Raw genomic sequence first — 15,188 nt, 5'->3', positions numbered from 1 at the left:
TACCTGTAATCGTTTAGAAGCTGAGCAAAACGTTAGGAAGACCATAAAAGACTAGGAAACCAAAAGCTCGACAAGGAGACCAGCATAAAAGACAAGAAGACCAACTCTTGCACCAACACATTCTCTAAAGCACCACCATACCAAAATTAGAGCATCTACTCAAAAGCACCAGCATATGCTCTAAAGCACCAGCATACCAAAATTGGAGCATCTGCTCAAAAGCGGAGAATACCAAAATCGAACCATCTTCTCAAAAGCAGCAGCATACCAAAAGCTTACAAAAACTGTGATGTATTGACAACCAGTTGTGTGACTAGCATACCAAAACAGCAGCATATCAAAAGTGTGAACCATTGAGTAATACTCCATTTACCCTACAAAATAAAATAACACATGGTGAGCTCTAAAATTTCTACAACATCAAGCAAAAAATAATTTAATACCTTTTAGATTCACTGAAGATGTGACGACTAGTCTTTGCTCCATTTCTCCACATCAAAATAGCATCATCAAATGTACAAGCTCTCAAAGGGAGACCTTCAATGGATATGCGCATGAGTGCATCTAAATTTCAAGTACTCAAATGACTGCGCAATCTAGTCTTTATGAGGTTTTGAACACTAAAACCTCGCTCACATGCAGCTGTGCTAGAACATTGTAACATAGCAAGTTCAGCTAGTTTCAACAGCATTGGATACTTCTCTCTAGTGGTAGGATTTCTACCAATTGAAAGCCATGCATCCCTCAAACTTCGACCCTTCCATTCATACGGTGCTTGCTCTCTAAAGACCTCAAACTCTCTTTTTGCACAAACCTTGTCAATGAGAGCCTCCATAGGCTCTCCATTTAACATTTTTTGCTCACCATAGAAAGCTAAGATCTTGTCAATCATGTCATACCCAAAGTGTTTGTATGCAATCCCAGAAGGAAAACAACATGGTGACAAAGCTTTAAAGCACTCAATATCAGGAAACCGCTCATGCAAATTTTGAATCAAAAACTTAGAGAACTGCATTTGGAAAGCTATTGCATTTTCCATATCCTTACCAGATCTTACCCTTTTGATCTCCACAGATCTATACATGTTGCTTCGCATGGATGCACGTAGTGCTGCAAGTTGTCCATTGCGTGGTCCATAATATGGAATTATTGGATATTCTAGACGATCAAGAATGCAAGCATTCACATCCATGATAGGCATTTCTACAAACTGTGCAGTGATTATACGCATTTCTGCTTCAACAAGACCAACCACAACTGTTACATCAACAAATGCACTCTGAAAGATCTTTGACAAAGTGGCCAACCGTTGCAAAATGTCAGCCATAAAGTGCAAACTGTACATAAATTGAAAGTTTCTAACCTTCTCAAAGAGAGACAAGTTATTCTCTTTCAAAAAGATTAACAATGGCTCAAGAGACTCGCACACTTTATGAACGCATAGTGATCTGCTCAACCATCTCACCTTATGAATGCGACTCATCTGTAAGGCTGCACATCCAAACTCAGACTCTAACTCTGCCAATTTTGCGCTTTTAGCAGAAGTCTTACTAAAAGTCGTTGCAATTTCATTTATGACCTGATCAATAAATTGTGCATATTCACTTGCTTTCACAACATCAACAAGACATAGACTAGTGCGATGAGCAATATAATGAATGGAAGTCATGAATGGATTTTGTCGTTTAAAACGGGTTGTCACCCCATTATGCCGACCAACCATGGCTGAGGCACCATCAGTGCCTATACATGCCATTTTGGATCGATCTAATTGCATCTACGACAAAAAGAAACTTGCACGTTCATGTAAATGGTGAGAAGTACCTTCCTCAATCTCTAACAAACCTAGAAAAACTGTAAAAGGCTTTGAGTCTTCTATGAAAGATGCATACACAATCATATGCTGATCCAAACTTACATCAGTTGACTCGTCAAGCATGATGTTGTAGAAATTTGAAGCCTTAAGACGTTGCAAGATTTTTCTTAGCAAATCCTCACTAATATACCGCACAAAAGAGCTGCATGCTTTATCATTTTGATAAAGGTCTCTCAACAACTGAGGACACTCGCAATACTCTAACAAGTCAAGAGTAGATATGAACTTACTAAAAGCCAAATCTTCTTTCGCAACATGATAAGCTGCACCAAACAATTTTCTAGTGCTTACCATTCCAACATCTTGATGCCTTTGAATCCCATCATCCACAGTCATCTTGGTTTTTCCAAACATGTAGCGTGCATCCTCATGAGATCTGGTACCTGCATGCTCTGTTAATGCACTATGTTGTATATTGATGGATCCATTCTTTCCAAATTCACTTCTTGAATTTTTTACTTGCTTACAATACTTACAAAAAATTCGAGCACTTACTGACTCAAACTCTGCCCATTCAAAAGCACCATTGCTTACAGCCCAAGCAGGATTCCATGCAAGCCTACGTAGTGCTTTTTGAGATTCGGTATCTTTTTCATGAACATTAGGTGCATTCTTACTATTTGTGGTGTCATCATTACTTACTCCTAAGCTATTGCTACCATGGGCATGCAGCTCTGTGTCTTCCTCAATAGAGAGACCGTCTTTGATACGGCGTCTTTTTTTTGTTTTCTTTGGAGGTGGTTGTTGTTTTGTGAAACGGGGCATAGCCCACAACGTTCTTTGAGACATTGCAAAATCTAAAAGAAAAAGCCAAACACCCGCATCAAAACTCCATACTTTAATCTTGAGAGCAATTTGACAACCAGACACAACACATGAGATCAACGCAATTGCTAATTGACAAGGCTGAGGGGCACTCACAATATGAGGATTATGCACAATCAGCCAAAAACAACGCACAAAGTCTCTGCACTCTGTAGGAAGGCACGCCTCTGCCCAAAAACAACAATAGATAAAAACTACATTTCATTTTTTTGGCACACACCAGCATTTTTCTTTTCCAAGAAGATGTCACACTTCCAAACAATACAAGCAGATTCATAGTACAAGTCATGATGAAATTGCCACACCTTCTCCAAAAAATGTTCACAAGATAAAGTTCAGACAAATAGTAGCGATTCAGGAGAATCTGCACATGCAAAATCAACTCAAAAGTTTGAGAAATTCATCATGAAATTTTTTTATTTTGCTAGTGCACAAATTTATCAAGCTGCCATATCTTAGATTTTGCTGCCATACCTTAGACTTTGCGAGAAGTAATAGTTGTCATCCGTGAGAATTTTTTGCACTATGTTTGTGAATTGCAGGGGTGAAGAAGGACTGAATCGCAAGAGTCTCGGGGTTGAATCACAAGGGAGACTCAAGTTACTCGAGATGGACTCATGCCTTGAGCTCGTTGATTGCTGTGACGTTGTTGTAGTCTCCAGACCAAACTTTGTGTTTGTGAATCTTAGAGTCGGTAAGAAAGGCTTGATTGGTTGTGTTGGTGTCCCTACTTGCTGAGTGAGGACCCTTGAAACTCCAACATCTAGACCAACTACCAAAAGGCCATTATAGGCATCAACAAAGTAGAGATTGTCATCAGCCTTGTTGCATTGCATCCTCAATGGGCCAGCACATCATTCCTTGTATTTTGTGCGTTCGTTGGCTCTCGTCGATGACTTGCTTGGGGCCTTGGGTTGGTGAGGCAGCTTGTATTCCTGCACCATTCCCATGAGAAAAGAGCTCAACATTGGTATCCTAATCAAGGGATGACAAGCAATTGACAGTCCAGAACGAGTATGCAAAAGCGAATATGCATTGAGTGGCGGATTCATCGCTTTGCATCATGAGACAGTCAAAAGCAAGATAGGTGCTCAGTGCTCACTACTATCACACTTCAGAAAAATTGTTCACTTACTTGTATTAGCGGATGTGCCATGGACCATGAACCAAGTTGAATATCATAAGAAGGTGAGTAACGGGTTCAACTCCTAACTGTGTATCCATGGAGAAGCTCCTTGCCACAATAGTCTATCGTCTCATTGGCTACCTAATAGCATGCAAACTCCAAAATGCATATGCCGCCTGTGTTCTCATGGGCCTCCTTAACCACCTCCCCGAGCGCTCGCTGTTTCCTTTTCCAGCTCGAGCTCCATGTGGCACTTTGGGAGCTTGCCTTCCCTCGAGTATAATCTTGCAGAGTCGCAGACTTGCCACTCTTTAAAAAGGACAATGCAGGTCACGACTCACAATGATGGTGGGAATGAGTGTCCCCTTCATGCTCTCACTAGAGTCGGAGTCTAGACTTTGGAGTCGAGCTGCGCTCAAGCCTCAAACACCTCCTCTAGCTACAACCAGGTCGCTCATTCTCCCCGCCTTCTGCAGCCAACCCGGGTCCCGTCTCCCGTTACCCACTATGGTGAATATGCACGTAACGCTATGGCTAGCAGAGCTGCAAAAACAACGTGTTTGTTGTCGACTTGTCCCGACTCCCCACTCTCCAGCTACCAGCAGAATCGCAGATGTATCCCAATTCCCATGCCTTCTGAAGTTCTGAGTCCTCAATGCTCACAATTGAGGAACTTTCTTACTCCAGTCGACCTGTCACGTTTTGAATTGAATTGCATGTCGCAAACTTCAAAAACTGTCAGCGCTGAGCCCCAATTTCTTCAAAATGAGCATTCTTTAGTGTTCAGTATTTACTAAGGCCTTGTGTAGCTGGACGACAACCTAAAGTTTACAATTTACTTTGCCACCTACAGCTCTAAATCGAGACCCCTACCTCTAAGCTATAGGTTAATGTTACCTTCCCCTTCAAGATCTAACCTTGAAAATAAAGACATGCTCTTAAGAAAACCATTTAAATAAAGCTTTCATACCTTTTGGCCTTTAAAGTAAAGGTTTCTTGCATTTATGGGGCAACTAGTTGTATGGAAGGGCATCCCCTTCGGAGATCCGGTTTTGAAAAATTTAAGCCGATTATTTTACATGTAACCCCGGTTTTTTTCGAACACTGCTCCCTCCTTTTCGCAGATCATGCATGCTCACTTTTCTATTATATTTGGTAAGTATACCTTTTGGACTTATCCTTGTGAGACCATCCAGCTTTCCTTTTTAATGTTTGACTACTATGGCCGGCCGTCTTTGGCGGTCTCTCTCTCTTCCCCCTCTCTCCCTCTTTATCACGTGCAAAGGGGCTTTTTTTAGTTTTAGACTTTAGCTTTCATGTCGTAAATTGCGACACGTGTACAGGGCTTCCCCTTCTGCCATATTATGTTAAGTAGATATTAGCTTGTAAAGTAGTGGTCACCCATTTCCTTAATGAAATTAGTGAGACAAAAGCAAGTTGTATTAGCTTGTAAAGTAGTGGTCACCCATTTCCTTAATGAAATTAGTGAGACAAAAGAAACAACCTCAGTCAAATTTTAAAGGCTACAAATACAATGAAATTTTTTTGTATTAAGGGCTTAACACATTTGTATTAAGGGCTTCCTCAAGGTATTAACCAATGATAATTCTCTCCCTCTTTTTCGCAGATCGTGCATGCTCACTTTTCTATTATATTTGGTTATATTTGGTAACTATACCTTTTTGACTTATCGGTGTGAGACCATCCAGCTTTCCTTTTTAATGTTTGACTACTAGACTATGGCCGGCAGCCTTCGACGGTCTCTCTCTCTTCCCCCTCTCTCCCTCTTTATGGCGTGCCAAGGGGCTTTTTTTAGTTTTAGACTTTAGCTTTCAGGTCGCAAATTGAGACAAGTGTAAAGAGCTCCCTCTTCCGCCATATTATGTTAGTAGATATCCACTAGAAGAATTAATCATGGGGGGACTAGGCTCTAAAAGCGTTTTTGGTGAACAATGATTGACTTCCAAGCCGGCTTCATCTAGATTCTTGAAAATTGTAAGTGGGCCACTGGGAATTTGAAAATGGAGGGCTTTGACTTAACTAAACTGTAATAAGCCAAAAGGGAAGACTTTCGTTATGCCCACGTGTCATGCGCCAAGTCGCAGAAAATGCAGAGAAGAGGCGCACAGCTGACGTGGATAGTAATTCATCTTCCAGCTCATATCGCGTGATGGCTGGGCCAGTGCTTTTCGCTGACGTGGTCTTCCATGCACATTAAGCTGACGTGGACTGCCAGTAACACTGCGAGGCACAAGGTCAGCAGACTCAGCACAGATCTCTGTACTATTATCCGAGTTTGAAAAAACATACATAATAAGACGTGCGCCTCCGACCTTCAAAATTTTTCATTTTCAATCTCTCAGACTGTAGAGAGTCAAGAGTCTCAGCCTCTCAGGCCAATACGAGTTCGCCATTGAACCTGCGAAAGAGGTCGTCATCAGCCTTGCTGGTTAGACCTACTTTTGCGTCTTTGAGAGAGAGAGAGAGAGAGAGAGAGAGAGAGATTGCATGCATCCCGTTTTCCGCTTGTTTTACTTCTTGCTTACCGGCTTCTTCCCCCCCCCCCCCCCCCCCCCCCCTTTTCCTCCAACACACACACAATATACACGAGATAGCCGATCGGATTTGAGTGCACCTACATTTATACGGACACACATTATTAACAGTCTGCATTTTCTGGTTGAGTCTTTCGGCCATGACTACAGTGCATTGCCATTTCTTTCTTTTCTGAGAGAGAGAGAGAGAGAGAGAGAGAGAGAGAGAGAGAGAGAGATCTTGTCAGATTTGTAGTAAAACAACCGCTCAGAAAGTATGAAAGAAAGGGGAGTAACAGTTGAGGCTGGCGGTGATCCTGGTGTTACAAAACGCAACCATCGGTTTCCAACGCTTCTGGAAACACCTTGGGAAGGAGCTGTAACACTCGCTGCACTTTTCGAGCAAGCATGCGGAAAGCATAGTGCTAGGCCTGCTCTTGGAACTAGACAGTTTATCAAGAAGGAAGCAGAAATCAGTGCCGATGGCAAGTCCTTTGAAAAACTAACCTTGGGCAAATATGAATGGATCTCTTTCAAAGATGCATTTGAGCAAGCGAGTAGCTTTGCATCTGGACTTGTAGCAATTGGCCATGAGAAAAGTGAAAAATGTGCTATATTCGCAGAAACAAGGGCAGATTGGTTCATCGCATTGCAGGTTTGTCACATATGGTCTCAACTTTCTACCCATGATTTCTGGAGTCTTTGCTCGCAACCCTTTACAGATACTGGTATTGTCCATGTTTTTTTGCAGGGGTGTTTTCGACAAAGTCTCACAGTAGTCACTATGTATGCTTCTTTGGGAGAGGATGCAGTCGCACATTCTTTGAATGAAGTAAGGATTTTAATGACTCTCCTGAAACCAGAATTATGTGACTAAATTATTTTATCACTGACATTGAGGGTCTTATCATACCCTATTCTGGTCTTTTTCGTTTGAATGAAATTTCAGAAGGTCCACAAAATGTGAGAAAACACCTTTCTTATTAGGAACTGATGCACTCATTTTTTTTTCCCAAATCTGCAGACTGAAGTCACTACTGTCATTTGTGATCACAAGCAATTCAAGAAACTTATGGATGTGAATATGCATATCAACACGGTTAAGAGGGTAGTGTTAATGGATGATTTGGAGGGAGCATCACAAGAAAGTTGCCCGGATTCAGTTACTTGGAAGCTCACCTCATTTGGTGAAGTGAAGGAGCTTGGAAAGCAGCAACCGGTTCCAGCCACCTTACCTGTACCCACAGACATTGCTGTTATTATGTATACAAGCGGAAGCACAGGGATGCCCAAGGTGAGAAGTCAAAATTTGGAGTTTTGAAAACAATCCTTCTCTGTGCTGGTATGTGTTTTCTCCTAAGCTTTTGAACCTATATGGATGTCATTTTGTATTGCTCGGGGTATCCGTGCAGCGATTGAGCTTAGTGCACCCCTTCACCAATTACAATTAAGTTTACGATTCAGATTGTTGTAGTAACATGTTATGCGATATTATTTTGACCACTTAATTTACCTTCAACCATTTAACTGCAGCAAAAGCAATGTACGTATTATCTTAATTGTCAATTTCACAGCCTTATGATGACTGAATATCTGTTGTCCTATCAGGGTGTAATGATGACACATGGAAATATGGTAGCAACAGTAGCTGGAGTCTCACAATTGATACCGAACATTGGCCCAACGGATAGGTATTTGGCGTACCTGCCATTGGCTCATGTTCTTGAACTTGCTGGGGAGGTAATCCTTAATTCACATGCCACTTTTTGGAAATGCTTATCAAATTTCAAATAGGATAAACAAGAGTACCTTTTGGCTTCAGTGCGTAGTTTCTGCAGCTGGATCTGGATTAGGCTATGGCTCGCCCTTAACATTGACAGATAATTCAAGCAAAATAAAGAAGGGAACAAAAGGTGATGCGACTGAGCTGAAGCCTACCCTGCTGACTGCTGTACCGGCCATCTTAGATCGTGTTCGTGATGGAGTCAGAAAGATGGTCATAACCCCTTACATCTTACATTTAGCAAGCAGAAATCTTGATTCTCATTAATCTATCCTGGCTAAGCATGTTATCAAGTATGGGTGTTGTTTTCAGGTGGACTCGAAGGGTGGCCTTGCGAAAACCTTGTTTGACACAGCCTATCGACGGAGCTTGATTGCCCTTGAAGGAAGTGGAAGTGTAATCTGGGGCCTTGAGAAGCGTTTCTGGGGTACTATCATTTTCAAAAAAGTTCGAGCTATTTTGGGAGGTTCTGTCAGGGGTATGCTATCAGGAGGGGCTCCGCTATCAAGAGATACTCAGCGTTTCATAAATATATGTTTTGGGTATGGACCATACGCACAATACTTTGCTATTTTTTCGCAATCAAATCTGTAGTTCACCATTTGGAGATACTTCATACGGAATTCTTCATTTCATGCTCACCAGGGCGCCCATTGGACAGGCCTACGGGCTTACAGAAACATGTGCTGGAGCAACATTTTCCGAGTGGGAAGACATTTCAGTGGGTCGTGTTGGACCACCAGCACCACACTGCTGTGTGAAGGTAAAATATACAAGTTATTTGAATTAACACGGTTTTATTATATAGCACAGGCTGGTGGGGCTTGTACATTTGTGTCAACACTCTAATGTTTTCATGTGTATGTTAGTTTTTGATATGTTACAACAAAATGAGAAGCAGACTTATAACCCTTTAACCTAGCAGTCCTCCTGTCACAGAGGGAGCTCTTACTATTGCCACGCAATGATGAAGTGCATCTCAAATGATCGGGTCAGATTAACGAAACATTTTGGTTTGGATTTAAATATGAAACTGGAGGAGGAGAGTTTGACAGTCTACTCATTACATGCGCTCCATTGTTCAGCAACCTAAGGCTTTGGTGCAATTAGGATTGAGCCAACTTCATTATCAGCTGCAGACACAGGGAAAACCTGTGTTCAAGCATTGAATCCTAGGCAAAAACCATTCATGCTGTGCATGACCTAAAGTTGATTCTTCTTCTTGACAAACTGGCCCCTTTTATAATCTTTAGTGGCCATTTATAATTTTGATCAGAGATATTTGTACTTTATTTACAAAAAGCAACAAGAATTATGGAGCAGCATGGAAAATGTACGTCTGTTTGGTGCATTTGCTTTTGATTGAAATGTATATTTTCTAGAGTGTGATTTGTAGCTGTTGTTACTGGTCTATGCATTGTTGACATGAATCCTCTCAGAAAATGCACTTTCAAAGGAATTGTCATGTTGACATACCAAGAAGATTCCTATCGAACCTTTGTCGTTCCCCTTGATAGTTAAATGTCAAGAAAATTTTATAGATTAGTTCAAATTGCTCCACACAAGCAAGCCCTTGGACATGTAAGTTGAGTGTACTAGGAAGAGATCGTGTCTTTGAAAATGGTTCAGTGGGTACTTCCAATTATGAGTTATGATGCCTGGTATGGAGTTGGGGATGCATATGATGCTTTGTCAGAGGCTTTAGTATTACCCTTGGCCTTCTGTTTTGCATCTGCGACTTAAAACAAGTGCAGGAATCTCAGTACCATTTTCACTTGTTTATCATTACATTAAAGTGAATCAACAATGTACAGACTGCCCTTGCAATCAGACAAAGCTGTCTCTGTGGGAGATCATTGCAGCAGCTTCACTTCCTTTGAGCTTAGAAGGATGATTCGAGAGGAAGTCTTTCAATCCATTGTTCATGTTTATTTTATTTTTCTGTCATGCATTTAGAATCCAATTCCCAGAGGTCTGCAGGGATGTGTCAACAAACCTGTGTACTTCTTTCTATCCTACAGCTGATTGACTGGGAAGAGGGAGGCTACAGAATAACTGACAGCCCAATGCCACGAGGTGAAATTGTTGTCGGTGGTCCTTCGGTGACACTTGGCTATTTCAAGAACGAGGCTAAGACAGAGGAAGTGTACAAGGTGAGTTTTCTTTTACATACTTCTCTTCTCAACTCTTCTCAAAAAACCTTTGGAAATTTGCTTTGTATATGACATTTTTTTGGTTGCTGCAAAGACGGATGAAACAGGGATGCGATGGTTCTATACTGGAGATATCGGGCAGTTTCATCCAGATGGGTGCTTAGAGATTATAGACAGAAAAAAAGACATTGTGAAGCTTCAGCATGGAGAATATGTCTCTCTTGGAAAGGTAAGGCAAATTGCCAATCATTTTCAAGTTTTATAATTAGAAGTGCAGCTCATGCACTAAGCCACAACCTTTGCAGGTTGAAGCAATTTTGGTGGCAAGCTCCTATGTGGACTGCATCATGGTACATGCTGATCCATTGCATAGCTATTGTGTAGCTCTTGTTGTTGCAACACAAGGAACCTTGGAGAGCTGGGCTCAGAAGGAGAATATCAAGTACGACAATTTTCCTGATTTATGCAATAAGGAGGAGACCAAGAAGGAGATCTTGAAGTCGCTACAACAGGTTTGTTTGCACTTTTCTGATCATGTTTAAGACAGTACAAGGCACCAAAAGAACTCCATAAGGTTGGAAACAAAAAAAATTCAAAAGGACAAGAGGTATATCTATCTATGTATTGACATACATACATACATACATATATACACGTGTATATGTGTGTGTGTGCGCGCCCCCCCCCCCCCCCCCCCCCCCCCCCTGAAAAAGGATTGTTTTGTGTATTATAGGTAGCAAAATTGGCCAAGCTGGAGAAGTTTGAAATCCCATCTAAGATCAAGGTTTTGGTGGAGCCATGGACCCCGGAAACTGGCCTTGTCACAGCCGCTTTGAAGCTGAAAAGGGAGAACATAAAGAAGGCCTTTGCCAAAGAGCTTGAAGAGTTGTATACCTAAAGTAAGCGAGTAGCTATCAACAAAGATAATTCCACAATGGATAGCCATCCGGAATCTATTCGGGTTTGCATACTTCATCAATTCATTTCAGGCAGAAAACTCAGAAGGCTGAGCACCGATTTCCTTTTGAGTAATCAATAAAACATGTTCTTTGATGGTGCAGTTTGGTGTGCTGGGCCTTTACTGTAAGCTTTTAACTTGCTAGACTTTGATCAACTTTCAGGACAATATTGTTCACATTAACATTTTTTCTCTATTTAATTCAATTGTTTTTATGTACATTGAATTTAGCAAATGCTTGAAAAGACCCGAATCTATGTTTAGTTTTTGCTTTTGGTACCACCTTTCTCAGAGGTTTTGTGGCTATGAGCTTACTATGATGGCAAGGAGTCTAGATGCTACGAGCCTAGTGGCTAGGAGCCTATGGGAATAGGGCTAGTGAGATCCTATTCCAGGAGATCACACTAGTGAAGGGGTCCTATATATAAGGGCACTGGCCGGCTAAAGTCAGAGGAGCTTTAGGTGTGCTGTCCTAGAGTCAGAGGTCGTGGTCATAGGCATTCTCTCTTACAGTGGTGTTATTGAGCTCGTTTCGATCTTCTCTACGGTCTGCTCGTTCAAACTTCTGCGCATGACAAGCTTGCGTGCAGAAATTGCTCCTTGCATGGAGGAAAGGGCTTCACGACATCAATAGTGGTCATCCATATGCCTGTCACAGTCGAGGGTCAGGGGGCTGCTGGTCGCAGTCGTACAGCAACATAACCTTCCACGACGGAATTGACGGATGCAGCTGACGGATGAACAAATCAGCAGTCGTAATGTGATTGAGCCTCCTCCAATGACATCGTCACAAGTCAGCACGTATGCAGCCACCACATTGGCAGCTGGAATTGCTGTGCCCTGCTGCAATGAGAGCAAGCCAGCGTAGCGGCCATAATTACCCATGCTGACGTGTCCAAATCTGATGTACTGCACAGTGCTGCAGGGTACACTTCCTTCGCCCCCCTCCCCTTGATAGTGACGGCCGGGAACGGCCCTGCAATAATATGCTCCCACGATGTCCCCCGGCCTTTGCCGGTCATGCTGGACAGCTCAGCAGGTGGAATGTCAGAGCCTTGTGGAGAGTCTACAGACCAATGAGGGCCATCCAAATCAGCACGCAGAATATTCAGAGCACAGTGACAGGCTACAACCAATTCGCTTCCCAAATCAGCCTTTAGAATATATCCTGCAGCTGACACATCAGCACTTGTAATTGCAAAGTATGCAATCAAAACACACCACGTCAGCGCAGGTAATTGTATGCAGAAGCCTAGGCGACAATATCAGCAATCTGCAGTGAAAGTGACCTTCGGACAGTCAACACAAGCTTGCAACTGGTTCGACTGCTGAATCAGTGTTGATGTTGGTGCCCCCCCCCCCCCCCCCCCCCCCCCCCTCCTCCTTTCGGGAATGGTCTGTCAGTGACCATTCCCAGGAATGTAGGCAACCACATGGCTCCCGGCTCCCCGCCATTGTTGTTTGCTTTGGTTCTCACACAAAAGCAAAAGAAAAAAGTATTCATGTTTCCATTCAAAAACATAAATGCAACTCACATTTGTGCTCATTCTAAACAATAAGTGATCATAGATTGAACGCTGCACAAATAATTGTTTGAGGAGTGTGTTTTGTTTTGGGGGGGGGGGGTTAATTCTCCCTTGTGAAATTAATTATAGAAAGGCATGCCCTTCTTTTTGTTAGAGGGGGGACTCCTAATGTTAAGAGTTGGGTTGCGTCTTTTACTGTTGAAAGTAGGTTTGCAAACAAAAGAGAATAGAGGATTGCTTGCTGCGTATATGATTTTGTGGTGTGCTAATATTGCTAGATGAAGCTTCATACATGCGTCCTCAAGCACACACCAAAGAGAGACACCGTAGCTCAATACCTACCAATTTGCAAGAGAAATAAACAAATTAACGTTAAGCTAATGATTAGAACATTTGACACAACAACAAAACTTTACAAAAGTAGATCGTACTCTATAGTTTTAGTATTCTGAAAGTTTAAATGATTACATGAAGTCTATTTGGTTGTATGCATAAATCCACTAATTCTAAGACAAAGTCTTATCACAAGCTTAAATTTGTGGTATACGGCTCTCTAGTATAACATGATGGAATGGAAGAAGGATGTGTCGTGTTTGGAAATCCTAAGAAATTCGAATGATTCACTTTTCTAGATCGTTCACTTCAAACAGGGGCAGATCGTTGAGGAACTTCCTAGTGTGGGCTTTACGTATGACACATATGAGAAGAAGGAATCTATGAGGACAAATGAGTTGGTTAGAGCACTTCATGAGAAGGATGGAAATGATTGTTGAACATGGTTGTTATCATGACAAAGGCACTAAAGAGGAACTTGAAATTGATCTGAATGAGGATGCATCAACCTTCTTAAGAGGACAAACAATATTTGTGTCACTTGTGGAAAACATAAGAAATCCATAAGGTTCACTTCAGAGAGTTGAAATGAGATAATCTGATTTTGCCAAACGGATGATAGAGTTTCGAGGGAAGTACCAAAGAACCATGCTTCATTCCATCCTAAAAGATTTGAATCGTCTTTGGGAAGACCCATGCTAGGAAAGGAGAGCAGGATCTCACTCAAGAATGTCGTGGTGTATGGCTCACTATGTATGACATGCCGAAGTGGAAGATGGATGTGTCACCTATGAAAATTGTTAGAAATATATTATGGTGGTATATGGTTCAGTGTGTATGACATGCCAAAGTGGAAGACGAATGTGTGTCCTATGAAAATCATAAAAAATATAGATAGTTCACTTTAGAGAGTAAATCTAGATGGTTCTCTTTAGAGAGTTGTACTGACAATTTATTCTACCCAAAAAGAGGAGAGAGGTCCGAGAGTAACACTAAGGGGCCATGCTTGAATCCCTTTTGAGAAGATCCCATGTCAAAAACATGAGAGTGGATGAAGCACATCAAAGAACATTATACAACATTGAAGTTCTTTTTGAGCTATTTAACCTAATAACTATGCTATAAGGTGATAGCCTTCTCTTTTTACTAGGACTCAATGAAATTGCTACAATGTGCCAAATTTTTCAAAAAGGAATCAAGGGATTGGGTCTCAATGTTTGAAAGTTGATTAAGCGCGATAATTTTTTCTCCAATAGCCCTTGACTAGCAGTCTCATCATGAGACATTGTGTGTGTGCGTGCGCGCGCGCGTGCACGCGTGTGTGTGTGTGTGTGTGTGTGTGTGTGTGTGTGTGTGTGTGTGTGTGACGGGGGTGGGTGGGTCGGGGGAGGGGGGGGGGGGGGCAGGGATTGTTGAGAGCAGGGTAGACTTCCATCCTTGGCCATGAAACCATGAAATATACCCCTTGACCTTGCCATGATGGAGGAGGGAAAAGAGAGAGAGAGAGAGAGAGAGAGTAGGGAAAGATATTGACACAAAAAGAAAGGGATGAAGATGTTGGCATACTTACACATAATAGTACACAAAGAAGCATAGGAGACAAACTCTTTCACACTCTTACATGAGAAGGTGATAAAGAGAAACTCCATAGCCCAAGACATACGTTAAGAGAGGGAAAATGAATAAATTGAAAACATTTACACAAGGATGGCCTAAAGATTGTAGCTCCAAATTCCAATGCACCTTTTACGGAGTTTGGTATTTAATATTTGATATTGCTTATTGGTGTCAAAAATGGCGGCTCCTCTTTTAGACTTAGTTCCACTTAGTTTATGAGTGGAGCATATCACTTATTGCATGACCCTCTTAGGGTGGGTTTTCACTATCCTATTTACAAAGCAATCATAGTGACTTATTGATAAAAGATCCAAAACATTGGGCAAATGAAAATTGGCCGAGAATAATCTATTACTGACGCCTTCTCCTCAACTCCTAGAATTTCAATCTACAAGTCATGAACTCACCATTAGTAAAAATAAAAAGATAGCACAATAATAAACCACTACGCTCCAGC

General features: G+C 41.8%; 1 protein-coding gene and 1 pseudogene across 2 annotated transcripts; one reads left to right on the top strand and one right to left on the bottom strand.

Annotated features, from left to right (window-relative positions):
- Positions 1–571: 571 nt before the first annotated feature.
- LOC147431174 (uncharacterized) lies at positions 572–2,665 on the bottom strand (annotated as a pseudogene).
- Positions 2,666–6,103: 3,438 nt separating this feature from the next.
- Positions 6,104–11,350, top strand: LOC147431173 (long chain acyl-CoA synthetase 9, chloroplastic-like). Of its 2 annotated transcripts, none has more exons than XM_086493820.1 (12): positions 6,104–6,276; positions 6,618–7,016; positions 7,113–7,193; positions 7,386–7,655; positions 7,970–8,101; positions 8,184–8,357; positions 8,457–8,686; positions 8,790–8,907; positions 10,166–10,297; positions 10,392–10,526; positions 10,603–10,809; positions 11,031–11,350. In XM_086493820.1, exons 2-12 carry the CDS (start codon positions 6,639–6,641, stop codon positions 11,193–11,195), a joined length of 2,022 nt encoding a protein of 673 aa, XP_086349946.1. In that variant the 5' UTR covers positions 6,104–6,276; positions 6,618–6,638; the 3' UTR covers positions 11,196–11,350. The 2 variants fall into 2 exon arrangements, with proteins under 2 accessions (XP_086349946.1, XP_086349945.1); XM_086493819.1 differs by having other exon boundaries at positions 6,105–6,276; positions 6,610–7,016.
- The last annotated feature ends 3,838 nt before the right edge of the window (positions 11,351–15,188 follow it).

Source organism: Adiantum capillus-veneris, chromosome 21 (genome assembly GCF_014529385.1).
Source record: "Adiantum capillus-veneris isolate H3 chromosome 21, ASM1452938v2, whole genome shotgun sequence".
Classification (NCBI taxonomy): Eukaryota; Viridiplantae; Streptophyta; class Polypodiopsida; order Polypodiales; family Pteridaceae; genus Adiantum; species Adiantum capillus-veneris.
The sequence above is the reverse complement of the archived record's forward strand: the minus strand, read 5'-3'. Positions and strand labels throughout refer to the sequence as shown.

Excerpts from the sequence above, each read along its gene's own strand:
- LOC147431173 (XM_086493820.1), top strand. The coding sequence starts at position 6,639 with ATGAAAGAAAGGGGAGTAACAGTTGAGGCTGGCGGTGATCCTGGTGTT. Across the intron at positions 8,102-8,183 it reads TTCTTGAACTTGCTGGGGAG|TGCGTAGTTTCTGCAGCTGG; the intron begins GTAATCCTTAAT and ends TTTTGGCTTCAG. Across the intron at positions 10,810-11,030 it reads TCTTGAAGTCGCTACAACAG|GTAGCAAAATTGGCCAAGCT; the intron begins GTTTGTTTGCAC and ends TGTGTATTATAG.